General features: G+C 41.5%; 1 protein-coding gene across 1 annotated transcript; it reads left to right on the top strand.

Annotated features, from left to right (window-relative positions):
- Positions 1-421: 421 nt before the first annotated feature.
- On the top strand, positions 422-27845 carry LOC149001412 (Plastid-lipid associated protein PAP / fibrillin family protein). Its single transcript, XM_089137970.1, has 11 exons — positions 422-755; positions 929-982; positions 1549-1623; positions 22725-22844; positions 23272-23463; positions 23627-23710; positions 23816-23908; positions 25115-25168; positions 25684-25763; positions 26945-27052; positions 27235-27845. The coding sequence occupies exons 1-11, from the start codon at positions 504-506 to the stop codon at positions 27317-27319; spliced, it is 1197 nt and encodes a 398-aa protein (XP_088994096.1). The 5' UTR covers positions 422-503; the 3' UTR covers positions 27320-27845.
- The last annotated feature ends 83 nt before the right edge of the window (positions 27846-27928 follow it).

A 27928-nucleotide genomic window follows, 5' to 3' on the forward strand; every position in this document is an offset into this window, starting at 1 on the left:
CAAGAAAATGCTCGATCTCTTCAAACATCCTTTCAATATTCGTTTCACATCTTTCAAACGATACTCGTAGTCTTCCATCACGTTTCAAATTGTCCATAGAGCGGTCATATCTCTACCACAGTGGTGACAACCTCTTATATAGAATTATTAGTCACCTCTTATATAGAATTATTTAAACCAAAGAAGTCTCCAATTCAAATTTTTCGTAACACATCTTCCCCCTCCTCTAATTATGAACTTGAGCCTGTGGTGATAAAAGGAAGTTGCTGGGACCTGGTTAATAAAAAATTTCAAGTCATGAAGCGCGACTGGATAACGACTTGGTTTTTAGTGCCAAGTGTTCCATTCAGGAAAGCCCACGTGGCATATGGGCTTAAAAAAAATCTGAAACGTATCTCCCTTCTTGAGGTCAATAACGGTTTTTAGCTCCACTCTGCTACCAGTACCAGTGGAGGGATTTTTCCGCTCGTTCTCTAACCTCAGCTAGCTTAACAGAATTATCAATGGCTGTAGAACTAGCAAAACTGGGGTTTCATTGGAAATCGTCTTCGGTACCTGCATCATTTACTACGAGAAGCAGATTGAAGCCACAAATTCTCTTTCACTCTTCTCAAAGGAAGCTCCTGGCACCACCTCTTGCGTCGTCACTGGTCGAAGAACAACCTGTTTCCTTCTCTGAACCAGAAAATTCTCTCATTGAAGCTCTTATTGGGATTCAAGGAAGAGGGCGCTCGGCCTCTCCTGAACAACTCAAGGTCATACCTTTCTCCGTATATAATATCAAGCCGTACTCTGTTTTTACGCTAGCTTACTGAAAAGTCAGGGAGTAGTTGGATTCAATAAATTACTTCCTTCTCCTTTTTCAATTTCTGGAAGAATTTTATGCTATTCTTTTTCCTTTTTCCTTATTTTTTTGGATCTTACGCAGGAGGTAGAAGGTGCCGTGCAAAATCTAGAAGGTTCGGAAGGTGTGCCAGATCCAGTGAGTAATGTCATACTGTTGATAATTTCCAGGAAGTTTTTCATTGGTCTATGTTCAGACCTTACTTGTTGTAGATGTTTATAAGTCGAAACAGCAGTTTAATGGTCATAATTCAGTAAATTGTCTATCACCTGCCCCTGGTTTTTAATGAGCAGTGAACCCTTCATCAATCCGATAAAAATTGGAAAGGAACGCAAAGGTTCTCTAATTCTTGTGTGGCTTCCTTCTTCAGCCCTGGGATGGTCTAGGATGGGTATTTAACAAGAAACCTGACTCTAGCCTTTCTCTATGTTTATCTATTTATCCATATGTGGTCAGTGGAATAAGATGGTTCATCCATTTGCATTTAGACATTTCTGAATCTGTTCAAATTTCGATCTGGGTTCAGGATTTGGTTAAGACATTTCCGGGTACAAACTCGACCTATTGAGCATCCTATTAATAATCAAATGTTGCAATGACTTTTTGGGCACATACTTAATTATCAATTGCTAGTGAAGAATCAGCTTCTGTATTTCTTTTCTGTAAAGCCTAAGGATTGTTATGTTGTTTCTGATACACTGCAGACAAGCTCTAGTCTGATTGAAGGTCGTTGGCAACTAGTATTCACTACAAGACCTGGGACAGCATCTCCAATTCAGGTTGAGATTTCACATTTTCTGCTTCTTCTGCATCCTGGCAAGTCCTTTTCTTTCCCCCACCCTGCCAAACTTCTTGTGTTTTGCATTATAATTATACAATTCAAATATTTTATGATTCATATTTTATTAATTGCCTATAGTAATTAAAATATGAATAGAAGATATGTTATATTACTTCATGGTATATCTTAATGCTTCCAAGAAGTGAAGCTAATATAGAAAATAGGAAAAGAGGTCAAGAGAGGGATGATTTGAGGCAAGATAAGACAGAATATTGGTGATGGTGTTGTCATCAGATTCATAAAATTGGTGATTTATTTCTGTTTTTACTTTGTGATTACTGGCAAAAAGTCTGGGAAACAGATCTGGCATCTTTGAATCATGGATAAATTTAGGTCGAAATTGGGGAAATTTTGATGAAATATCTGCAAATTTTGAGACCAAAACGAAATGTCACAAATTTCGTCCCAGTACTTTTCTACAAACTTGAGGAAATTTTGGGTTTGACCAGTTTCGGCTGAAATGACACAAACCCAGGTTATAAATTACACTTTTTTTTTGGAACCTACGATATTTCGCAGGTTCTGATAGCTTCCTAGATCCTCCATGGGAGATTTCATTTCCCTTTGAAATTTTTTGCACTTTTTATTACTTTTTTTCCCTCATTTCACCTAATTTCTAGAACTCCATTCCTTCAAACACTACATTTGATCCTACATTGGTGGGTTTTTGAGATTCTTCCAAGGTGAGTTAACATACTTTTCCATTTTTGTTTTTTGTTTTGTTCATGCCTCAAATCATGTTGGATTGCTTTCAAATTAAGGTGTGTTTAATCTAGAATGTTGATCTATGATTCTGTGGTGTTAAAATTAATTTTTGGTTCTTCCTACTATTTTTTTATTTTTCTGTTTTTAAAAGTTATCTTCTAAATTAGGTTTTTTTTTTGTACAAATGTGCTTTTTATATATAGGGAAACTGGGGATAGGGATGTTACATATGCCGCCAGAAAGGGTTGAACTTATGACCTCTCCACTAAGAAATGAGGTTCTCAACCATTCTACTAACTCTCCATTGGACTAAATTAGGTATTGATGCGTTTTGATTATGCTTCTGGATCCGACTGAGCCTCCTCTCGTATCCAGGATGATGAGTCCTGCAAGAAAGGTTAGATGCGGGCCGGCTTGTGTACCAGGGCAGCCGCCTCCGATGTCAAAGTCAGATAATGAACAGAGTAAGGACTCGTGCAAAAGCTACACAAGATTATACTCAGAGTATATTGGATTACCTACCAAGGGAGCGCGTCCCTTATCTTATACCGTGTTACTTACCTTATGTGTATTTGGTAAGTCCGCCCGACAGGAGCCATAGAATCCCTGAGGATTATGCCTTTCCTTTATTGGTCCCAATTAGATAGTCGTTGGAGTTGACTTTCTCAACAGAGAGAGACTGCCTTATTTGTGGAGCGTGATGCATGCTTTGGCCAATATAGTCGGTCATGTCCCGATTGAATGCGGAGCCCCATTCGGGCGTAGCCCGCTGATAACGTACTGGTGAGATGACCCGTCCGGGTTAATTCATATGACCGGGTAACACCCGGTCAATCCGATTGTACCCAGTTTAGCCGGGTTATACCTGTTAGGTACAAAACTTCCCGTATCATAAGCCCCCTATCCCGATCGTTGCTCGCGATGTTCGGGATAGCTAGGAAGTTGGAACATCCAGTGCCCAAGTTTGTAGGAGAGTACTGATTATCCATGAATGTGGTCACAATGGGATGTTGTCCCGGTTGTTTTAGGGTAATTCCCAAGTCCTTTCTTGATCCCGACCACTACTCTGCATTACTCGGGAGAATGTAGCAGTTCTCAATCGATACTCGTTGCTTATCCCGGTTTATGGGAAGACTCTCCTCTTGAGCTTTGTTTGGTCTTCTCGGGAGACCCTAGGAGTATTCTTTAACGGATGCATTAAATGTCTGCAATGAAGTGACTAGCCGTTTTTTGTAACGGCTTTCCTCGAGGACCTCGCCCAGCCTGGGAGCGACACGTCAGGCGGCTAGGCGTAGGTTCATAATGAGAGCTTCGGGGGAGGTGAACCGTCTCCACTTTGTAACCGTCGATCATCAATGGTCGTAACCGTCTGATTGAAGGGTGTAACGCCTCTTCCGGCAATATAAATAGGGACCTTCCCTTTCATTTTCTTCCCACTGCTTTCTTTGCTCTCGACTAAGAACCGCTCCCAACTAACTTTCAAAGTCTCTCAAGCCTTCCTCGTCTTCAAGCAGTAAGTTTTCTTCCTCCTTATGGCCCCGAGGAAATATAAGGCCCCGAAGAGGCCAAAAGTGAGCTTGAGGGGTTTTAGGCATCAGCCTAAGGTCCCCATTCCCGTATATCGGGAGAAGCGTCGTCGGGCCGAGGGATACGCTAGCGAAGGTGATAGTGATCAAACCAGGAAAATCAACCTGACCGGGGATCGTCTAAAGGACCTTCACGAGCAAACCTCAGACGAGGAGCGATCTGGCTCCTCTAACAGCTCCACCGAAGACAACGATCCTCGGCTTGTTGGGGAAATTCTTGAGATGTTCCGTAAGGATAAGGAACAACGTGAAGCTCAGCCCCTGACCGTTCCAGTTGTTCAAGACGAAGTAGAGCCTGAGATAGAGGCCATTCCCAGTGTTGAGTCTCGAGAAGTTCCTAATCAGGATTCAAACTTGAATCCTGCCGCTGTTTCTGACTCTGCCACACCTTCTGTTGAAAGCGTTTTGAGACCCGAGTCTACTGCCACATCCCGAGACCCTCCAGCTTCAACTTCTCAAGCTTTCTTGCAAACAGATATTCCGTCTACCTCCCGGTCATCAAGATCGAAAGCTCCTCCTCATCCGCCTTTTCAACGCCCCAGTGGTTTTCGGGGGCCTATTCCCCGTAAACCCGATTGTAAAAAGCTGAACTCTGCTGCTCTAGCGCTGGCCGAGTCTGAGCCTTTGAGTCCTTGGCATGTTAATTTTGTCTAAAACTCCTCGGGACCAGAATTCTACCTCTGTTCCCTTTTTCCTGAAGATTTAAAAAGGTTTAAACTTAGCTTTGGTATACCCGAGGGATATCAGATTATTTTCCCGACCGATAGCCAGAGGGTGAACAGTCCTCCAAAGGGATTTTATCCCTTGTACTACGATGCCTTCATCGGGGGGCTGCGTCTTCCTTTGCAGTATCTTTTTGTTGATGTGCTTGACCACTACAGGCTCAACCCGTCTAACTTGAGCCCGAACAGTTGGCGAATCATGATCGGGTTCGTCGGCTTCGTTAAAGCCCTGGGAGTTTTCCCGACTTTCGGCCTGTTCCATCATTATTACTCCCTTCATCCTCACAGCCAATGCGGTTGGTTTTTTCTGTCCAAAAGAATTTCCTCTTCTCAAGGAAATTTCATTTTAAAAGACTCCCTCCCGTCCACCACCAAGAAGTGGAGGGAATTTTATCTTTTCTTCAAGCCACCTTCTCCCGAACCCTTCCGTACTCAGTTCCAGGAAGTACCCAAGGGGAAGATTGATCGTCTAAATATCCCAGTCGACCTATATCCCGAGGAGGAGAAATATGTTGAGATCATTAATATGGTTGATGATGATGAACTCACAGTCCATGGGTATTCCATGGAGTATGAGTCAATGCTTCGGCTATGGGGTTTCTCCCCGAGTAAGTCTCTGTTTTTATTGCTTTTTTCTCGTACATGTTGTGCTTGACTGATATATCTTCTTTATTTTCCAGTGAGCCATAACATTTCTGAGGATGACCTACTGGCGATGGCGCTCGGGAACATGGACGAAGCAAGAAGAAGAAAACCTGTGCCTACCAACAAACCGTCTGCTTCGGGAGTGCTGAAAACCAAAACTCCAGCACAAGTTTCGCGCCTGCAAGGATAGTTCCCCCTTCGGGCCAACCATCTTCTGAGCCAATAACAATCGGGACTGATAAGAGTCCAAAGAAGAAAGCTCCTTCTTCGGGAGCTGAAAAACGTAAGGCGGACGGCCTTCCTCGCCTTCCTAAAAGGGTTCGTATCGACGAACCTACCCGGGAGGTTGCGCCCTCCTCTTCAGCTGGCGATCCCGGCCTTAACATTGTTTTTGGTGATTCCGGGTACGCCGAGCAGTGGTTGAATAAGGCCACAAATGATGCTGACTAGATGTATCTGCGTAATCTCCCGAATAGGGAGTTTTTCAATAAAGGATTCAAGTGCTTCCTTTTCTTAATTCATCTCTTTCTTTTCCTCCCACCTCCTTATTTTCGTTTATGTCTTAACCGGGGAACATTTCTTTTTCAGATATGTTGCTGGTGCAGTCCACATATTTTCCGAGTCTCTTCGTAGGGCTCGGGATCAAGCTAAGTAGTTAGCGCTGGCCGAACAGCTCCATGGGGAGTCAAACGTTCGGGCCCGTACTGCCATAACCGAGAAGGAGGAAGCAGAGAAAAGGTTGAAGGAGGCCGAAGAAAAGGCGGCCAAGTTTAAGAAAGAAAGGGACGTCTTTTCCAAAAGCAAGGGTAAATATAAAGGAAAAGTCAGTGACCTCGAGGAAAGGCTCGGGAAGGTCACCGAGGAATTGAGGGCGTCTGAGCTCTCTTGGCGGCTGAGAAGAAAGAGAAAATCCAACTGAGGGACGAGTTAACAGATCTGAAGTCTTCGGGGAAGCAGATCTTCAGGCGAGATGTCCTCGAGGAATACTTTGAGACCAAGGAGTTTGGAAAACTTTCACTGGCTATTGCCACTCCCGCTTTTAAGAGGGGATTACGTGTAGCCTTTAAGAAAGTATTGCAGCAGACTGAGCTTCCCTGTCCCAACGATCTAAAACTTCTTCTGGGATCCCAGATTTATGATGAACTTAAGCTGCCCCGGCCAGATGATCTTCCCGAACTGGAATTCTTTCCCTTTCCTGTCGCCACCAATTACATTGACCCTAGTCCCGAGCTCCTTCCCGAGGAAGAGGTGGAAGAGGATAAAGAAGATGAGGAAGCAGGTGTCCAGGAAAAGGATGAAGAGTTCGAGGGTGACGATCTGGAGAAAAGTCTTGAGGAAGGTAGAACTTCCCCGACTGATACTGCTGCAGATGTGCAAGAGTCCCTCGAAGGTGGAGTTGAGCCACCTAGTGAAGAGAATCTTCCCGGAAGCCCTTCCGTAAAAATCAACTGAGAATCCTCCAGCTTGAATTCCTTTTTTGATCTATGTAACTCCTTCAATGTAATCCCTTTTTTAAATGAATTCAAAGACTTTGCTGTTTTAGTTTGTCATTTGTTGCCAATTCTAATGATTCGAATAAACATACGGGAAGGGATCAAACGGGAGAGACTCGAATGAGTTGTATCTTTTAAGAAAAGATGCAAGCCTTTCAAAAAGGCGCTAGGAAACAAACGGGAGAGACCCGAATGAGTTGTATCTTTTAAGAAAAGATGCAAGTCCTTCAAAAAGGCGTTAGGAATCAAACGGGAGAGACCCGAATGAATTGTATCTTTTAAGAAAAGATGCAAGTCCTTCAAAAAGGCAAATGGAAACGGGATAGACCCGAATTTATTGTATCTTTTCTCAAAAAGATGTAAGGCCTTGTAAGAGGCGTAACGCGTAACTATTAACGGGATAGACCCGATACTTATAAGGGCTATTGGTGGAACTTTCTTAAATTGGTGGAATTCCAAGAACGATCGATCGGTTTTCCACTTTCCACGTCTTTCAGTCGGTATGATCCCGGCCTTGTTTCTTTTTCTACCAGGTAAGGTCCTTCCCATGTTGGAGTTAACTTTCCTTGATTTCTTGGATCTGAAGCCCCAGTCCGTCTCAAAACCAGGTCTCCCGATCAATACCTTTGGCCTTTCACCCGAGAGTTGTAGTGTTGTGCTGCTCTTTTTTGATACAACAGATTCTTTTGTTGTGCTCTTGTTCGGACTTCTTGCAAAAGATCTAAGTTTTCCCTTAGGCCTTGGTCATTCTGGCTTTCATCAAAAACGTCATATCGTAATGATCCAGCCAACACTTCTACGGGAGCTAAGGCTTCAGTTCCATAAGCTAAGCAAAAAGGAGTTTTCCCAGTTGGGGTTCGCACCGTAGTTCTGTATGACCAGAGGACACTCGAGAGTTCCTCGACCCACATCGCCCGATTATCCTCCAATCTTTTCTTGATCCCATCAAGAAGTGTCCTGTTGGTGACTTCTACTTGCCCATTGCTCTGGGGGTAGGCAACTAAGGCGAATCGATGTTCTATATGGTATCGCATACAGAAGGACTTGAATCCTGTGCCTTCAAATTGTTTTCCATTGTCTGTCACCAGGATCCGAGGTATCCCGAATCTATATATTATCTTTTCTTCAAAAAACTTTTCCATCTGTTTTTCTGTGATGGAGGATAATGGCTCAGCTTCGACCCATTTTGTGAAGTAATCTATTGCAACCACCATATACTCCCGATTCTTGGGAGCCTTCGGTAGTTTCCCGACAAGGTCCATTCCCCACATCGCAAATGGCGTCGGGTTTGAGACAGACATCATGGGAACTGCTGGTAACTTCGGGACGTTAGCATGTTTCTGGCATCGTTCACATTTGCGGACTTACTCAATTGCGTCCTTTTGCATTGTAGGCCAGAAGATGCCCGATCGTAATACTTTTTGTGCCAACGCCTTTCCACCCATATGTGCGCCACAGATTCCCTCGTGGATCTCAGCTAGGGCGTAGCTTGCCCGGGATGGCCCGACACATCTCAAGAGAGGATCTGTGAACGACCTTCTATACAGCTGGTCCCCGATAATAGTGAACCGAGCCGCCTGATTCCTGACTCTTTTTGCTTCCTTCGGATCAGTCGGGAGAACATCGTCCCGAATATACGTAATCAAAGGTGTAGTCCAGTCTGGTTCCTTATTGATTTCAAAAGTTTCTACCTCCTGGATGCTCGGGCTGCTCAGTTCTTCAATATAAACTGCCGAGTCCAAGTTTTTGTAGTTGGCCAATGACAATCGGGAGAGTTCGTCTGCCTTTTCATTCTCTTTTCTGGGTATTTGTCGGTAGGTTACCCGATCAAATAAAGCCTAGAATTGTCCCACCTTGACTAAATACTTGGCCATTCTTTCATCCTTTGCTTCATATTCTCCCTTGATTTGGTTGACAACCAGTTGGGAATCACTTCTTACTTCTAATTCCCGAACTCTGAGAGCTCGGGCCACTCATAAGCCTGCTATGACAGCTTCGTATTCCGCTTCATTGTTTGAAGCTTGGAAACTAAACCTTATAGCATAGCTAATGGTGAAGTTTTCGGGGCTACTGAGGGTTAGGCCTGCTCCCGATCCTGAAACACTGCTCCAACCATCAACGTGCAGAATCCACAAGTCGGATACTCCAGTTGATGCTGTTTGATCTTTCCTCTGCGGTAGAGTGCTTTCGACAACAAAGTCGGCCAGTACCTGAGCTTTTATGGCCGTCCTTGGTTTGAACTCGATCTGATATTCACTTAGCTCCACCGACCACCCGACCATCCTTCCTGCCACATCAGGCCTTTGAAGTATTTTCTTTAGTGGAAAATTAGTCGGGACTACTATCGGGTGTGCTTGAAAGTAGGGCCTCAATTTTCGTGATGCCACCAGAAGCACCAATGCCTGCTTATCCACGTCCGGGTACCGTGTCTCAGCATCTATGAGCACGTGACTCACATAATAGACCGGGTTCTAAATTGTGTCTCCTCTGATCAGCACTGCACTGACCGCCGTTGGTGAAATTGCAAGGTAAACTGCAAGAGTTTCCCCGGTTATGGGCCGTGCCAAGACAGGCGTTGTCCCGAGATACGTTTTGAGTTGATCAAATGCCTGTTGGCATTCTTGTGTCCAAGTAATTGTTCCCGGGCTTGATGTAGTTTTCAAAGCTTTGAAGAAAGTATTGCACTTTTCTCCTGCTCGAGATATGAATCGGTTTAAAGCGGCTACCCTCCCGGTCAAACACTGGATTTCTTTTACCGTAACGGGTGGTGCCATCTCGATCAGTGCTTTGATCTTTTCTGGGTTAGCCTCAATTCCTCTTTGTGAAACCATGAACCCGAGGAACTTTCCCGAAGAAACTCCAAAAGCACATTTTTCAGGGTTCAGGCGCATTTGGTACGTTCTAAGCACATCGAACGTTTCTTCCAAGTCGGTCAAATGCCTTGCCCGAACCAAACTCTTCACGAGCATATCGTCAACGTAAACCTCCATGTTCCTCCCGATCTGCCATTGGAAAATTTTATTGACAGCTCTTTGATAAGTTGCCCCTGCATTTTTCAATCCGAAAGGCATCACTCGATAATAATAACTTTCCCGATCTGTCATGAATGAAGTGTGTTTTTCATCCTCCCGACTCATCAAAATCTGGTTATATCCCGAGTACGCATCCATGAAACTAAGGACTTCATACCCGGCAGTTGCATCGATCAGGAGGTCTATCCTCGGGAGAGGATAGCAGTCTTTTAGGCAAGCTTTGTTTAAATCTGTGTAGTCGGTACACATTCGCCATTTCCCGTTTGCCTTTTTGACCATAACTACATTGGCCAGCCAGGTTGGGCATTCAATTGGTTCTATGAAACCCGACTTCTCCAACTTCTCTACTTCGATCCTGATCGCTTCGTGCTTTTCTATCGCAAAGTTCCTTCGCCCTTGAATTACCGGGATAGCACCCTTTCGTATCCAGAGTTTGTGCTCTGCTACCCGCTTGTCTATCCCGGGCATGTCATTTGCCGACCATGCAAAGATATCTGCATTATCACATAAGAACTGAGTAAGCTCTTTTTTTAAGCTTTCCGGTTGCTCCAAGCCAATAAATGTTCCTCGGTCGGGAAGGGATTGACTCAGTTGTATCCTTTCCAGCTTTTCTACGAGCTCTGCCCGCTGCATGGTTTCCTCGTCCCGATCGTCTCGAACCTCGACATTCATAGCAGTTCCCGAATTTTCTGGCTTACGTTTTTCCTTTAAGTAATTTGTGTAGCATTGGCGGGAAGCTGATTGGTCTGAACAACATTCCCCAACTCCAGCCTCGGTCGGGAACTTTAACTTCATGTGCCTAGGAGATACGACTGCCTCAAGCGCATTTAGTGTCGGACGTCCCAGGATCACATTGTATGCCGACAATTCCTTCACGACCATGAAATTTACTCGTACCAGGGTATCTCGAGGTGACTTCCCAATCTTAAGATCCAGGTGGATCGTTCCTTCTGCCACTGTAGAGGATCCTGCGAAACCATACAATGGAGTTGATGAAGGGGTTAGCAAATCATCAGCCAATTTTAATCTCTTGAAAGCTTCATATGAGATTAGGTCAACAGATGACCCCGTGTCAACCAACACCCGGTGAACTTCCCGGTTGGCTATTTTAACTCTGATTATTATAGCATCATCATGAGGTGCTATAACTCCTTCCAAATCTGCATCTGTAAAGATTATGGGTTCCGGACAGGCGGAATTTTGCCTCTTTTTAGGCAAGTGTACTGCCCCCACGAACCGGGCCTTTTGCTTCGCTTTCCTGATCGATTCCACCGTTGGACCTCCCATGATCACGTATACGGGCGTTTCTTCCCGATCCGCCTTTTCCTTCCCCTTGTCTGCTCTTTTGACAGCTTCTTTCGGACTAGGGGATCGGCCTCTCTTTTTTGATTCGGGTGAGTGTGTTGGGGCTTTCCCGACTCTTTTACATTGTCCCAGTTTACCTTGTTGGATCAGTTTCTTTATTTCAAACTTCAGACTTCGACACCCATCTGTGTGGTGGCCGTAATCTTTGTGGAATCGACAGTACTTTGTCATATCCCGATCCTCTGGAGGTGTGCGTAGCTTCCCCGGCCACTTTAACGAGTTTTTATCCCGAATGTTCATCAAGATTTCTGATGGCTTTGTGTTAAGAGGAGTATAACTCACTCTCTCGTGGTCACGCTTCCATTTGCTTTTTGATCTCTGATTCTTTTCATTCGGGGAAGCTTTATCCACATCCTGATCAGACCTTCTACCCCGGTCTGCTTTTACTCGGGCGTTTATTACTTCATAAACACGAATGGACGATTGAATGATCAAAACGAGCCAAATAGGACCTTCACGGGATCAACTTGATTTGATGACAAGTAGATAAAATTCAGATATAATGGGGCTGAAACCGGAGGGGGGAAAGGGGGATTTGGTTTAAGAACAAGGCTAAGTAGGTTGTCAAAACGCGATGCTATAAAGAAGAATGGTGGGACAATATAAGAGAATTAAGAGACAATAAGGCAACAAAGTAACAGAACACGGGCCTCACGCAGGTGGATCGATTGGATCGAACACCAATCTACCTTGATCAAACACAGGGTTCTCCAAGAGGGGAATGCTAGCAGCAATTTGATTTCATTTCACAAGTTGTTTTTTCACCATTTACATAAGTCTCTTTATATAGCATTCTCAGAGACAAAACATTAATGGTAACATCCAACCACAGCTAACACAACCCTACAAACATTAATGGAAACATCAACACACACAACACCACTAGTCAAAACAACATTGGAAACATCCACACACCAACACCACAGTCAAAACAATAATGGAAATATCCACAACTATACCCCACCACACACACCACAGCCCTTTTGTTGACTTTTCAAGCTGACTTGGGCTTAGTTCAAAATAGTGGGCTGATATTCTCCCCAGTAATCCAGCCCAGAAACCAGGGCTCATTAACCCACCCGATAGTCCAGCCGCAGCCAGGGCATTTTGGGTCATGTCCTTAGGCTTTAATGGGCTGGCTTTGGGCTTTCTTTCTTTTGCATCGGCCAGACAACTCTCCGGCGAAACAGCTCCGCGAATGGATGAATGAAGAGCCACACCAATCGGGTCGAGTTTCCGGTTGCCGCATGAATCCAAGTGCCTCGCGTGGACGATTCTTCCATTTGCGAGGAAAGCATGGTATCCGGGCCACGCGAGTGGTTTGTAAGAGTCATCCAAAACCCTAATGATATAGTGATTGGTGGCTGAGTGGGGGCAGCCTCAACATTTGTTCGGGTCTCCCTCATGAGTGGTGCGCGGCGCCTTCTTTGGAGTGAGTAATGACGGACAACACATGGACTAAGCTCTCTTGAATGACTCCTTTATGTGGAACCATCACGCGTTGAAGTCATGTACCGAGGTGAGGTGATAGGTCGGAAGGTTTGGTAACACCACACAATACAAATCGGTGGCAGCAAAATAGCTAGAGGTAGCCATTAGGCAACTCATCGGGAACCACCTAAGGCAATGAAGGAACGTTTGATAAGTGGAGGGAATGTCACCTTAGGTTGAGGGGTAACTTCTCTTGTACAGGCCAATACAGCCGGTTATGGCTAGTGTGAATGAACTCCGGTGTTCAAGCTTTACTTTTGAGAATCACCAACATGCCATTGAATTTAGGTAACTCTTTGATGGGTGGAGGGTGTGGAGCATGAGTAGAGGTAACAACTTTAGCCTCCATGCGGCGCCTCTTCCTCGTGCTTGTGACTTGCGGTGAGTTGGTTGCTCAATTGTTGCAACATCCCCATCATTTGGCCATAAGGTCGATTCAATCCGAAGTTTTACTCGCATGGCTCGATACCAAATAATGTAGTGTATTTGAATGATCAAAACGAGAGCCAAATAGGACCTTTCACGGGAATCAACTTCAGATTTGATAGACTTAAGATAGATAACATTCAGATATCATGGAAGGTTGAAAACCGAAGTGGTAGAACAAGGATATTGGTTTAGGGGTGTCAATTTTCAACCCAAAACGTTAAAACAGACCGAACCGGGTGTTATAGGAACGGAACCGATCCTTAATGGGCGTAATTGGGGTGAGGGTCCTCATCCCGAACGGTTTCGGGCTGGCCCGGCCCAGACCGTGTGCAGCCCGTCAGCCCATTAATTTTTTACATAAATTTTTTACATAAATAAAATTAAAATATTAAATGTAATTAAAAATTTTTTGGTATTGTTTAAATGTAATTAATGATCCATGAATTTCGGTGTTTGAGACGTTGAGACTCGAGTTTGAGTAGTTGAGTATTAACACATTTAACGATTTAAGTTTTAAGTTTTAACTTTTTAATTTTCAAATTTCATTTAGTTTTATTACTTTAAAATTTAAAAGTTTTAATTGATAACTCTTAAGTCTTAAGTCTTAATCTTAATCATTAACTTTTTAATTTTCAAATTTTATTTAGTTTTATTATTTTAAAATTTAAAAGTCTTAATTGATAACTCTTAACTCTTAAGTCTTAATATTAATAGTTAACTTTTTAATTTTCAATTTTCATTTAGTTTTATTATTTTAAAATTTCAAAGTCTTTATTGATAACTATTAAGTCTTAATCTTAATCGTTAATGCGTTGTTTTAGTTTCAGACTTTCAGTCTTTCACATTTTCACTTTTGTGAAATCAGGCATCAGGTTTTCTAATGGCATCACTTATCGTTGGATCTACTTGGATTCTTCATCTTCTATCTTTTGTAGTTTTGTGGGTGAGAAACTAGGATTTGAAGTTGAGGAAAAAATAAAAATAAATTTCAATATTGATTTTTAATTTAGTTCAAATCATTAGCAAATCGAATCCAAATCATTAGGCCAAACCATTAGCAACCTGAACAAACGCAAAACCGAAAGAGAAACCGTTATCTTTTAAATGGGCTGGTTTGGGTGGGGTTTTTCAGCCGAAACCGTTAGGCGGCCGAAACCGCCCAAACGAGTGACACCCTATATTGGTTTAAGAACAAGGACTAAGTGTAAAACCCAGCCCAACTTGACGGAAACCTTGTTATTTGTAGGTCCGATGACCCGAAGTAAAGTAAGAAGTCAGCTTTGGGCCATCCAGAGAGGACTTGGTGTCGGCTTTGAATCCATGAAAGTTGATGATGAGGTTCTATTTATGGAAACTGAACTGATGAAGATCTGATTAGTTGATGGACTTGGAGTGCTCTCTATCTTGGTTTGAAGGCATTTCTACCTATTAGGTAAGTCACTTGACTTGTGTGCAAAACCCCTTTAGGATTGGATTTGATCTGGACCTTAATTCCTGTTTTGGTCTTCGTTGTCAGCATTGGTCGATGATTGGTCGTGGACCAGTCGACCAATCCACTCGACCAATGAGTCTTGTCTTTGGCAATTAGGTTGTTCTTGCTCTATTTAAGTCCAATCTCGAGTCCACCGTATTTGCTGCCTCCAAACTCGGAGCGAACCAAAGACCTCGCAAGTCATCTCTCTTGCATCTTGGTGTTTTCTGACGGATCTTCGTCGAAACTCTTCTTTTGCATCAAAAGGTATGTCTACTCTCTCTTCTTCTCCTCCATCTTTGTTTTTCTTTCCTTTTGAGTTGAGACAGTAGAAGAGATGCTGCATCTCGTGCAAACATCTCGAACATGTTCTCATGATCATCCTAAGGATTTGAGGGCTAGAACAATGATCTTAACCATGATCATTGCAAGCTTTTGAAGGAATCATGATCAAACCATGATCTAATCTTTGTTAAACTTCTAATCTGAATTCGATCTCTTTGGATGGACTATGTTGATCATGTTAGTAGTTAATTCGTGTTTTCCTTCCATGATCCATAATCTATCAATTTCTAGTTGTTCTCTTCTACCTTACTATGTGTTCTTCATGATGCATGGTAGTTACATATATGGTAGGTTTTATTTCCTTATTTAGATTTATGCTTCTAAGCCTTATTCCATGAAGATCTAAGTATGTTTTCATGATACCTTTACCGAAGCAATGATCCATCCTCCTATTGTTCTTGTCTTTGTTTTCTATTTCAAATTCATCAAGATCCATGGTTGATTTAATTATGGTAACTTTTTGTTTCCTAATTTGGATCTTGATATCTTGATTGGATTAGTGTTTTGAGGTCCCCTATATGTTAGAATACTACTGATGTAGTCTACCCCTTGATTAGTACCCTTTTGAACCACCAAATTCGGATTTCATATCTTAAAACTCGTTTTTAGGCTATCGTCTGCATTGGTCGACTGATTGGTCGGGACGACGACCAATCCACCGACCAATGAGTACAGAACTCCGAATTGGTCTATGTTGGATGTTTTGGTATCTTTTCTGTTAGGGATCTTTCCTAATATGTTGTATATACTTGTTTAGGACCTTCGTCTCAAGTTTGCGAGATCTTACTTGATTTCTTAGGATTCCTTTGCGAGTTATAAAAGGTAAGGATGGTTATTTCCTTAATTACATAGATAGCATGAATCTAGTTTCTATATTTGAATATCATAGATATGATTCCTAAATTAGATTCTTACGATGATATACTACTGTTGCATAACTTTGATTACAGTAGCATTACTTATTCATATTAAATTGATTCATGTATGATTTACTTACCAATGTTATAAAAGTGATTGTAATTATTGATTTCTTTCCATATATGAAGTTACCATATATGTGATGATATGAATTGATGCATGTGTATGCTTAAGTATGGTTTGGAAAGGAGAGGTGTCCTTTTGACACTTCTTCTTGGACTACTACGGGAATATTATGGGATGTTTCCGGAGATGCCCTCTGGACACCTTCCTAAACTGTTGGATGACATATCTAGGATTGTCTAGTAGTGTTTGGCTAGGATGTCTGTTATGTCGACCCTAATCGGAGGGGTATTGAGGCCGAACGACCCGTGGTAGCAATGGGGATTCATGGGCGCTCAAGACCGGTAACCAACCCGTGAGAGGACAGGAATCACATTGTGGGGGCCATTTATTGGTAGGGTTGCATATGGTTAGACTTGGGCTCACGGGCGCTTAAGACCGGTAACCAACCCGTGAGAGGACGTGAGAGCTTCCCGTTTACCATATGTTGATCAATAGGGTTGGTGAGTCCGTAGTCGGGGACTATGAGGACTCTAGTGTGAAGGATACCGGAAAGGATCGTCGGGGACGAGGAATGGACGTATCTGGATCTGACTTGATGTAACTAAGTAGAAGACTTGCATTTGGCTAGGTTTTACCCCGACATGCGCCAAGTACTTATACCAAATGGTTGTGAGAGAGGTGTTGACTTAACCCCCGCCATGGTTTGTCCCGAGGGATGAAGGACCCATTACCAATCGGCTGCTCAAGACCGGTGAAATGATCCGTGAGAGAATCCAAGATATCTTAAATGGTTGAGGATGTGAGTGGACTTTCCTAAAGAAGTACGGTGCTATGACTTAAAGCATGTCCGCAATAGAGACCAGCATACATAGAGTTAGATTCATTCATTCATTGCTTGTCTCATATCATATTGCATTTATGTTTGTCTGGAATCCTGCCATTTATGTTATTATGGATTTTTAAGCACTACGAGTTTCTTTGAAACTCATTCCTTTATTGTACAATGTTGTTAGACTATCCTGCAGTCTGAGTACTATGACGGTCCCATGAAGAAGCGCAAGGCGAAGAGGCATATCTCCGGGAAGGTGATTGCGGTTACCACAATTACTCAAGATCCCGCAGTGGTTATGCTCCGTACGATGCTAGTCCGACCATTGAGTGGAAGCGTCCTTGTGCCATTTATGAGATTTACACTTACAAGGATGTTGTCTATAAAGTGGAGAACAATTTAGTTACCCAATGTACTTGCTACTGGGATTAGGTTTTGTCTAGTTTATTCTTTAGAGCTACTTTTCCGCTGGTTGTAAAGTGGGATTTTTGCCTCACTTTACTTATCTGTTTGATACTCTGATTATATCTATTATTCTGATTCATTTATGATTCATTCTTTCTTTATTGGATCTATGATTTATCTTCCGCACTCTTGTTATGATTGTTCATGATTATGTTATTGTTTATGTGGGAGGTTGATCACTCGATACCTGATCTTCGGGCTGTGGATCACACTCTCGGGTATGCCAGATAGGGTACCGGCTGGGAGGGCGTGACACTAAGTAGGTTGTCAAAACAGCAGTATGCTATAAAGAAGAATGGATGGGACAATATAAGAGAATTAAGAGAACAATAAGGACAACAAAGTAACATGTAACACCCGGGCTTCTCACCGCAAGGTGGATCGATTGGATCGAACACCAACCTACCTTGATCAAACACAAGGGTTCTCCAAAGAGGAGGAATGCTAGCAAGCAATTTGATTTCATTTCACAAGTTGTTTTTTTCACCATTTACATAAGTCTCTTTATATAACATTCTCAAGAGACAAAAACATTAATGGTAACATCCAACCACTAGCTAACACAACCTACTACAAACATTAATGGAAACATCCAACTACTACACAACACCACTAGTCAAAACAACATTGGAAACATCCAACTACTACCTAACACCACTAGTCAAAACAATAATGGAAATATCCACCAACTATACCCCACCACTAACCAACACCACTTACTAGCTCCTTTTGTTGACTTTTCAAAGCTAGACTTGGGCTTAGTTCAAAATAGTGGGCTGATATTCTCCCACTAAAGTAATCCAAGCCCATGAAACCATTGGCTCATTTTAACCCACTCCAATAGTCCTAGCCCATGCAAGCCATGGGCTATTTTGGGTCATGTCCTTAGGCTTTAATGGGCTTGAGCTTTGGGCTTTTCTTTCTTTTGTATCTGCTGCCAATTCTGCATCACACTGGCCTGCTTCTGACATTTGCGTAACAGCGTCCCATACGTTTTAGGTTTATCTGTTAGCAAGACTTCCAGAAGTCTTTGGTGTGTGATGCCGCTCCAAAGGGCACTGTATGCAACTTGATCGTCCAGTTCCTCGATCTCGATGGCAACTTCGTCAAACCGCTTCAGATAATTCCGAATGGATTCATTCCTTCCTTGTCGTATTCCAAAAAGACTATCAGAAGTTTTCTTGCTCCCGATTGCGCTTTGGAATCGGGCTATAATTTTTGTGCCAACTCCCGGAAATTATTGATGGATCCCGGTTGTAGGCTACTGAACCACTTAATAGCCGGTCCTTTGAGTGACGCGGGGAACGTTCTGCAGAGTAGTTCGTCCTCCCGACCAAGCACAGTCATTACCGACTTAAAGTAACTTATATGCTCTTTAGGACTTGTCTTCCCCTCGAACGGGGTGAATGTTGGCATGATGAAGTTCCTTGGAAGTGGCATATTCATGATCTCATCTGAGAAAGGTTCCCGATCAACCACGTCCAGATCGTCATCATGATCACGATCCTCCAACTTGCGCTCGACCTCAGCTACCCGGCTTTGGAGCCGGCTCTGTCGTACTCCATCTTCATCTGACTCGGCACGCTCTTTGCCACGATGATGGGTAGGTGCCTCTTTTACTCGAGGATGTGCCCGAGACGACGATACTCTCGTGCGGGACGGTTGAGGTTGACTTTCTCCCTGGTCCTCCTTATCCTCGATCTCCTCCCGTCGACTCCTTTGGGGCAAAGACCCTGTCTTAGGTGGCATCGAAAGACGGCCTAAGGCACTGATTCTTGTCCCATTGGGAGTAGTTTGGCGTTTGCTTCGTTCGGGATTGTCCTCCTTTTGTTCCCGAGTGACTTTTAACCTCGGGATACGCCTTGCTCCACGGGACCCTCGTGCCGTCCTCAAAGCCTTTACCAATCTTCCCGATTGTGTATTGCGTCTTGGTCCTTGTTCGACTCCAATTTGATGGACCAAGTTGCGTAATACTCCTTGCATCTCGAGCATTCCCTTCCGTAACTCGTCCATATCGGCCATAAGGGCTTGTTCTTGAGGACCTCGGGGGGTTCCTCCACCATTCGGGTCCTCCAGAACCAGATTGTCCTGATGTTGTTCTTGCTCTATATGGGTTGAGGGGTCAACCATATCTTCGAGGATTGTTCGATTATCCTCGGTATTTTCTTGTCGGGAACGTCCATTTACTCGTCGCACCATGACTTGAATATTTTGTCGTTCCCACAGACGGCGCCAAACTGATGCGTTTTGATTATGCTTTTGGATCCGACTGAGCCTCCTCTCGTATCCAGGACGATGAGTCATGCAAGAAAGGTTAGATGCGGGCCGGCTTGTGTACTGGGCAGCCGCCTCCGATGTCAAAGTCAGATAATGAACAGAGTAAGGACTCGTGCAAAAGCTACACAAGATTGTACTCAGAGTGTATTGGATTACCTACCAAGGGAGCGCGTCCCTTATCTTATACCGTGTTACTTACCTTATGTGTATTTGGTAAGTCCGTCCGACAGGAGCCATAGAATCTCTGAGGATTATGCCTTTCCTTTATTGGTCCCAATTAGATAGTCGTTGGAGTTGACTTTCTCAACAGAGAGAGACTGCCTTATTTGTGGAGCGTGATGCATGCTTTAGCCAATATAGTCGGTCATGTCCCGATTGAATGTGAAGCCCCATTCGAGCGTAGCCCGTTGATAACGTACTGGTGAGATGACCCGTCCGGGTTAATTCATATGACCGGGTAACACCCGGTCAATCCGATTGTACCCAGTTTAGCCGGGTTATACCTGTTAGGTACAAAACTTCCCGTATCAGGTATATTGCTAAAATATAATGTATACATGATCTATGGGCTTCAACTTAATGTGTATAAGACATCATCACTTAATCTATGCTGTGATGGTGTTTAATCAAATTTTTGGTTGTTAATTATTTATTTTAATTATTTAAAAGTATACAAATATTTTTCAAATTTATTTAAACTTTAAAAAAAATAGTATTTTTATATATTTAAAAATAGGAGAATATTAGTATAAGCATGCATGTAATTTTTGGAGTATGTTGTAATGCTTTTAAGATACCAGGTGTATATTTTATATTTTTTTAAATTATTTAAATATTGAAAAAACTAATTAATTTCTGCTTTATATTTAAAAATAGGAGAATTTTAGTACAGTAGCACTAGCAAGCTAGCACAGTAGCAATGTATCACTTCTATTCCTTTGTTGTCTGCTTGTTTCCGTACTTGAAAGTTTGAAACTTCGTAAGTTGTAAGTTCTAATTTCTAACCATTACCATGCTATGTAAATGTAATACAATTGGTACTTCTTCGTTCTTTTTATTGGTAGTATATACTTGAATGTTAGCTTTTCAGAGGTTTTTTTTTTGGTAAAATAGTAGTTCCATTGTGTTTATTATGCTTCAAATAGGTAGGAAGCAAGAATTCAAACCATTTGGAGGGTCATGTAAGGCCTGAAGCCTAGGGTCGAAACTTATAGAAAAAAGTGTCAAGTTTCAACTGGAATTTCGGTCTTGGTCTGAAACTTTGGTTTTAACCAACATTTGCATCATGCTTTGAATAATATATCTTTTTTTCCTTTTTTTTTTTTTTTTTTTTTTTTTGGGGGGGGGGGGGGAGACTTGCAAATGTTCTACTATAGCTCATATTGGAGTAGGGAGTTTCATTCTTCAGAATTTGAATAGAGCTTACTCATATCTCAAAAGATATAATTTCAGTTATGATTTCATGACCATATAATATTTCAAGGTGACAATTTTCCCTTTGATACCAAAGTTTGTTTTAATCGGACATGCTAGGATGGCTTCTTCACTTATTATTGGTAGGAGCCAATCATCTCATGCCCGGATTTTTCTACTACTTGTTGACAGTCAAAGATGCAGTGCCTCTGAAGTTGCAGTGTGTCAGCTTCGGTTCCTTCCAGTTATGTATTTTTATGTAACAGTTTATAGATGCGTAGTAAGGGGTGGGCCTTGGTGTAATGGTCTGTGGACCACAGATGCAGCCTAAAGCCAAGGTATTGAAACAGCATCTTAAAAATTGTTGGTGTAAGGCTGCATAGGAAATTCTCACACCCCCTCCCGGGGGGGACTTTGCTTGTGGGGAAGCCTTCGGCACCAGGCCCTTTCGTTCCATTTCTTTAGTTTATAGATTTGTGGTCCTCATATGTTCACCACAAGTTAAACCAAGTAGCTGACAAATGATTTTTATTGCATCATGCTGATATAATAAAAGATTCACAGTGAAGCACTTCAATAGTACCTTCTTGTCCTTGATACTTAATATTCCCCACTCTCCCAAGCCCTTCATCAGAAGAAAGTATGTCATTCTTTTTTCTGATCCAGTCACCCCACTACTGTATTGAGTTTCCCTAGTGGTTCCATGCCCAGTTCTGAAGATTGAGCTGGGGAAGCCCTTAAAATTTGTAGAGTTTGAGACCCTTAAGAAGAATTCATTAATCTTGCATGTCTCCTGGGATGTATCCTTTGGGTTGTCCATGAGGAAAGCCAGCTTTTAAGGGAACCTTTGGGTGTTACTAGTGCTGTCAACTATTGTGTCTACAATTTAGTCTCTCTTTGGATTGCTATTTCATGAAACAATGAAGTGAAGTGGGTTAAAGAGTAGCCCATGCTGGTCACCTGTTCACCATACAGCAGAATGATATAATCAGAAAGAGGAGAGCTTTTATCAACTCCAGACACCACTTGATTGTTGTCTCTTCCAATTACTATTTCATGAAACAGTGAAGTGGGGGAAAGAACAGTCCATGCCATTCATTCTACCACTTATCAGAATAAATATAATCAGAAAGAGGAGAGCTTTTATACTTCTGATACTACTCACTTGATTACCACTTACAAGCAGGCTCTAAGACACAGTTCTCACCATGTTGATGATAATAAAGACACAAATAAGTGGTTTTGATGTCATAGTATATCATCCACACTCCATTCTATTTTCCAGAAATTCATTTTGAGAGGTCATTTGTGTTTGGTCTATTTTCAAGGATTCTAGAAATTGGTGTGGACCTTTGTCTTTGGCACTTTCAGTTTACATTCTTACATTATATTATCTGTTGCGTTACATAACATTTATACAGTCAATATTTTTCGATGCAACATTTGTAGAAGTCTAGTCATACGAAAACTATCCCTTTGCCAAACTGCCATCTACTTTCTTTGACTGACAATTAGTTTGAAATTTATCATCCATTTAACAATGACCATGTTTTCCTGATGTGCTTGATACAACCCACTCGTTTGTCTTGTTGATGAGATTGTTGTAAACTTGTGTTTGATTTGTAGTTTTTATTAAAGGAAGATAAATTAGTGTAATAGTTCAAGCTGTTCCTGATTTTTGTATTACATTACATGGATTTCTTTGCATTATAAATTTGTTTAGATTTGTTTCATTTTGCTGTCGACTAACGTTATGCTGGTTGCCTTACTTTTCCATGTACATGCAGAGAACATTTGTAGGGGTTGATTTTTTCCGTGTCTTTCAAGAGGTGTACCTCAGGACAGAAGATCCAAGGGTTTCCAATATTGTAAGATTCTCTGATGCGATAGGTGAGCTAAAAGTAGAGGTATGCCTTCATTGCCTCTATCTTTTTCAATGATAATGTATCAATTAGTCATGCTTGAGTATAGCAACATTCATTTTCTTTTAACGTGCAAGTTACAAATGTGAACTATGACCTGTTATCTGTAATGTCTCCCTATGATCTTTCAGTCAGAATGGATATTAATTTGTGATGCTAGCATAAATTTTTTCAATGGCATGGAATGGATCAGAATAAAATCAGATCCATATTTGAGAATCCATATGAAGACCAAGGTCCGAATTTTTTGAATCATGAATGAATACAGGTGGATTTTGGTTCTAGCTGTACATTTGCGAGCATTTACCCACTGCATGAATTGTTAAAGCAAGGCTTTGTTTGAAAGCTTCAGATTGTGTTCTTCATACAGAAGTCATCAGTCTCCTAAATGTTGAATCCTTGTTTTTCCCAGGCAGCAGCATCAATAAAAGATGGAAAGCGCATTCTTTTCCGGTTTGATAGAGCAGCCTTCTCTTTTAAATTTTTACCATTTAAGGTTCCATACCCAGTCCCCTTTAAACTTCTCGGGGATGAAGCCAAGGGTTGGTTAGACACTACATATTTGTCTCATTCTGGAAACATCCGCATCTCAAGAGGAAACAAGGTAAGTAGTTCAAAATTTACTGAAATGCAACTGCATGATTTTCTCTGATGATAAGCATGAGTGGAAATACTTATTAAAGCCAAAATTTTAATGAACAACTGCTGAAAATGCATTTCGATTTCATTTGTAACTAAGGGTATGCAGAAAATTCTCTGTAGTGCAGGGCACCACATTTGTGCTGCAAAAGAAAACTGAGCCAAGACAAAAACTACTAGCTGCCATTTCCACAGATTCAAGAGTGAGAGAGGTTTGGTATCTGTATACATGTTATCACAGAATATTCTATTATGAATGTTCATCTTCTGGTTAGCTTTCCGTCTCTAGACTTATTTATTTGCCACAACATCTTCAGGCTATTGATAATTTCATATCTCAAAATCGGACTGTAGCCAGAGAACAGCCAGAATTTCTTGAGGGTGAATGGCAATTAATATGGAGCTCACAGGTTACCCACTACTACCGATTACCCTGTTTTTACTTTCACAGAGTAGATACTAAGAGAAATGGATCCCATTATTTATCAAATTTTTTTGTTGAGGTGGAGAGGTGTTGTTTGGATAGCTGTTGGTTCTCTTATCTGACCCTATCATCTCATAATCAAGGTTTTCTTTTGCTTTCTTTTATGCCTATATTGAAGATTTGGTTGTACCACTTTTGAAGCGTATATTGATGTAGCTCACTTCTGGCTGATATCCAGCCAATTTTGAAATGAAAATTCTTAACACAAGGTAATTAAAAAAAATTAATTAAGAGAACAGAAGAAGCCTGTGGTTATGATTTTTTTTCCTGGGGAAGGTGGGGGGGGGGGGGGGAAGAAGTTGGTGGTGAGAGTATCATTTTTAACCACTAAATTGATGAGAATAGGAGAAGGGGTGCCATAGGGCTTAAATGTGAATCAGGAGAGACAATCCCCTGAGCATCTGGGGGCACACACTCTACCGTCAAGCCAACGACCAACTGAACAAGCACCTGTTCACATGAATATGAATTGTTCATTCTACATAAGACTTGTGTCACTTAAATCTTCCACTATTGATGCATTGTGGTAATCTAACTACAGCTTTTTTCTTTAGATAATCTGCTGGCATTGTTAACCTTCATTTTGTATGTTGAAGGAGCTTTTTATGTATATCATTTCTTTCTTTATTTTCTCATATCTTAGGAATGCTAACTCCACCAAAAATAGGGAGTATCACAATTCATTGTCACCCGGGCCATTATGACAAAGTACCTGTGTTTCTCTACTTCTATTAACTAGTATACATTGTTTATTGCAAGAAAGTAAAAAGTTTTTAGAGATTTGTGATGAGTCATAAGGTAGCTTCCCTTCTCTGCACTTTCTCCAGGTTAGTCCTATGGGAGTCATGGATATAAAACACATATTTACAGATCAGATTGGAAATCTCCTATTCCAATCCTGATCCTAATCAGCCATTCCAGTCTGATACTGGCCAATCACTGACAGAAGTTTTCTGGCTTCAGCTAGTATTGGCTAGAAACATGGATTTATTGGTGCCTGATTGGATCCCAGTACCAAAATTCTTGCCATAAAGCCTGCCTATCTCTAGAAGAAGTACAAGATCAATATATAACATATTTACATATCTGTTTCCTGTGAGAATTTAACTAAATTAAACTCTTTATGTTGCAGACAGAGACTGACAGTTGGTTAGAGAATGCTGCAAATGGTCTCATGGGTAAGCAGGTAAGATGCACGCAGTGGTCTGAAGCCCCACATTAGCTGGCCCTTAAAACTGCTGGGTCAACCCCAAAACCAGTTTTTCCCATACACCAGTTGATTGGTTAATGATTTCTCTGGCCAGGGTGGCTTAATTATTGAAATTGAATGGCTAAATTGCTTTGGCTGATGAATTGAATGTTTTATAATCTGAAAGAAATATAAATGAGTAATATTTTTCGGTAGTGTTTCGAAAGTTTAACCTCCAAAGAAAGCTTAATTTTAAATATCATATCTTGCAAGACCCCCTAACTCATGGTTGGTTGTATTTTAGATGAACATTTTCCTAGTAGGTGATCTGTAGTCAACCTGAAAACCCACCAAGAAGCGCTTAAATGGGTTTAGGGTGCAATAGGTTTCAGAATATTGGACGAAGATTACTATTATTTTTGGATTGGAAGAACTATAAATATTTCTTTCTTTGTTTATCTGGTATTTTGTCAGTCTCTAATTGTGTTAAAATTACAATGCTAATCTTATAGATTGTCAAGGAAAATGGGCAGATGAAGTTTCTGGTGGACATCTTGCTTGGGTTCAAGTTCTCCATGACTGGCACTTATGCGTGAGTTAGCTCATCTTCTTTATTTCTTTCTTCTACTGCTGCTTTCTTTTTTCCTTTTTTTTTTTTTTTTTTTTTTTTTTTTGGGGGGGGGGGGGGGTTGGGAAAGAAAAGGGGGAGGGCGTTGTTAGGGGGTGGATCAATCAAATCCATAATTGTCAAGCTATTGCCTAGGCATCCAAATGACTTTAGTCAAATGGATGCATTGGTTGCCTAGGCAGCACCCAGGCACCTTGTTCGTGTTGCTCCAGTTTTTGACCCCACCATCAATAGGTGGATTTATAACTCATTTTTCCTTTCTTTCTCAAAGTTTGCCTTTTCATTTAGAGGTATATGCAAATGAAGTTAACATTTAAGTGCTAATATTGTGACCCATCGGCAGTAAATGACATATATCCTGGATCCACTCCACACACTTATGAAGTTAACATAGCAAACCTGCTAATTCTCTGTAATTATGCCAAACGCTACAGGTACCCTTGTTTGCTTGTTGGTCAGGAGACCCAGGACACTGGTCTTAGATGTAGGAGCAGAAAATACTTGGTTTTTTCGTTTGGCTTTCATAATTTTTTTCCCCTCATTTTAACAGCTGAGTTGCAATGCAACAGAATTTTCTATCATATGATCTTCTTGAATGAGGCATATAAACATCTTACTATGTTATAAATGATGCATCAGTCTTGAATCAATTGTGTTATAAGGGAAACATTGGAAAACTGTCAAATTGATGAAAGAAACAGCTTACCAGACCAAAACTTGGAAGTATACCAGTAATACCATATCACTTAGTTGCTGTCTCTGATTGTTCTTTGATGTGTTTCTGTCTTTTCAGTATTCCAGGTAATGGTAGTTTCTATTGACCGCTACATAGGAAACATGTCCAGAATATGCATTAGCAGATGAAATGAATTCGTTGATTCATACTATTCAACTAAGTAGTTAAGCATGCAACAAAATGAATGATGAATGTAGAACATTTTTTGAACTTGAGTGTAGTCATATAGGTTCAAAGACTTGAAGCTTAAACCCCAAGAGCCAAAATCATTATCTGAAGAAAGATAGTTACGTTTGTTGTCTGGGATACAGGACATGCTTCTAATGAAAGATAGTTACGTTTGTTGTCTGGGATACAGGACATGCTTCTTAGAGCTCCCTTTAACTAGTTTTGTATTGTTCTCTGGCAGAAAAACTGGCATTACCACTTATGATGTCACGATGGACGATGCGGCCATCCTGGCTGGCCCATTTGGAGTTCCCATGGAGATGGAAAGAAAGTTCAGCATGGAACTGCTGTAAGTCCTTCCATGATTCCTCTGTATTTTATTCGTTGCATGATGCAAAAAGGATTGTTGGTTTAAGTTATACAAATTTCTAGATGATCCATGTTTCTTCAAAGTGATCTGTTAGCTGTTCTTGATCATGAACACATAAACATGTGTGCTTGTCAGTATTATGACCTACATGTCTTTTGCAGGTACACAGATGACAAGATCAGAATAACCAAGGGTTACAACAAGATTATCTTTGTCCACTTACGTGCTGGTAGGTCCAAGAAATAAATGCTTTGAATACCAACTCCTTGGTTGCAGGCCGGAAAAAGACCCCCTTTTCCACCATGTCTTACTAACATCTCGGTGTATGCCTGAAGTGAATGCTATATTTCTTTGCTTGGCTAGAAACGAGAGGTGTTGTCATAATTGGGTCCATAACTGAAGCTAATATCCTAGGCTTCTTCAAGACCCTGTAAATGAACTCAGCGTTATGACTCTAAAAAAAAGGGTCTCTGAGGAGGAGACAACTCTAAGTATTTCTTGTATGCATCAATCATGCTATGTATGTGTCTCTGTTATACTATCATCTGTAACTTGAAAACTCAGTCGAAACAAGAGACCACTTCTTCCCTCTTGCTGATAGAAAGAGATTATACTGAATGTTCATGTATACTTATTTTGTCACCAAATATTTAATCTGAGCATTAGCCAATCAAACCAAAGCAAGTTCTCTTTCAATGCAGAACAAACCTTCAAATTTGTAAATTTGTTCATGGGTCTGGTGTAAGATTCTAACTATGTCTGGTGCTCAAAGCCAAGATGATGTGTACCTTGTTGATCGCAGGGATTTATAATGTGGTGGGATTGTAACTGCTTTACAGGTGACGGCTCTAAGGA

This window comes from Hakea prostrata, chromosome 10, assembly GCF_041222555.1.
Source record: "Hakea prostrata isolate BN-2017 chromosome 10, UWA_Hpros_2, whole genome shotgun sequence".
NCBI lineage: Eukaryota > Viridiplantae > Streptophyta > Magnoliopsida > Proteales > Proteaceae > Hakea > Hakea prostrata.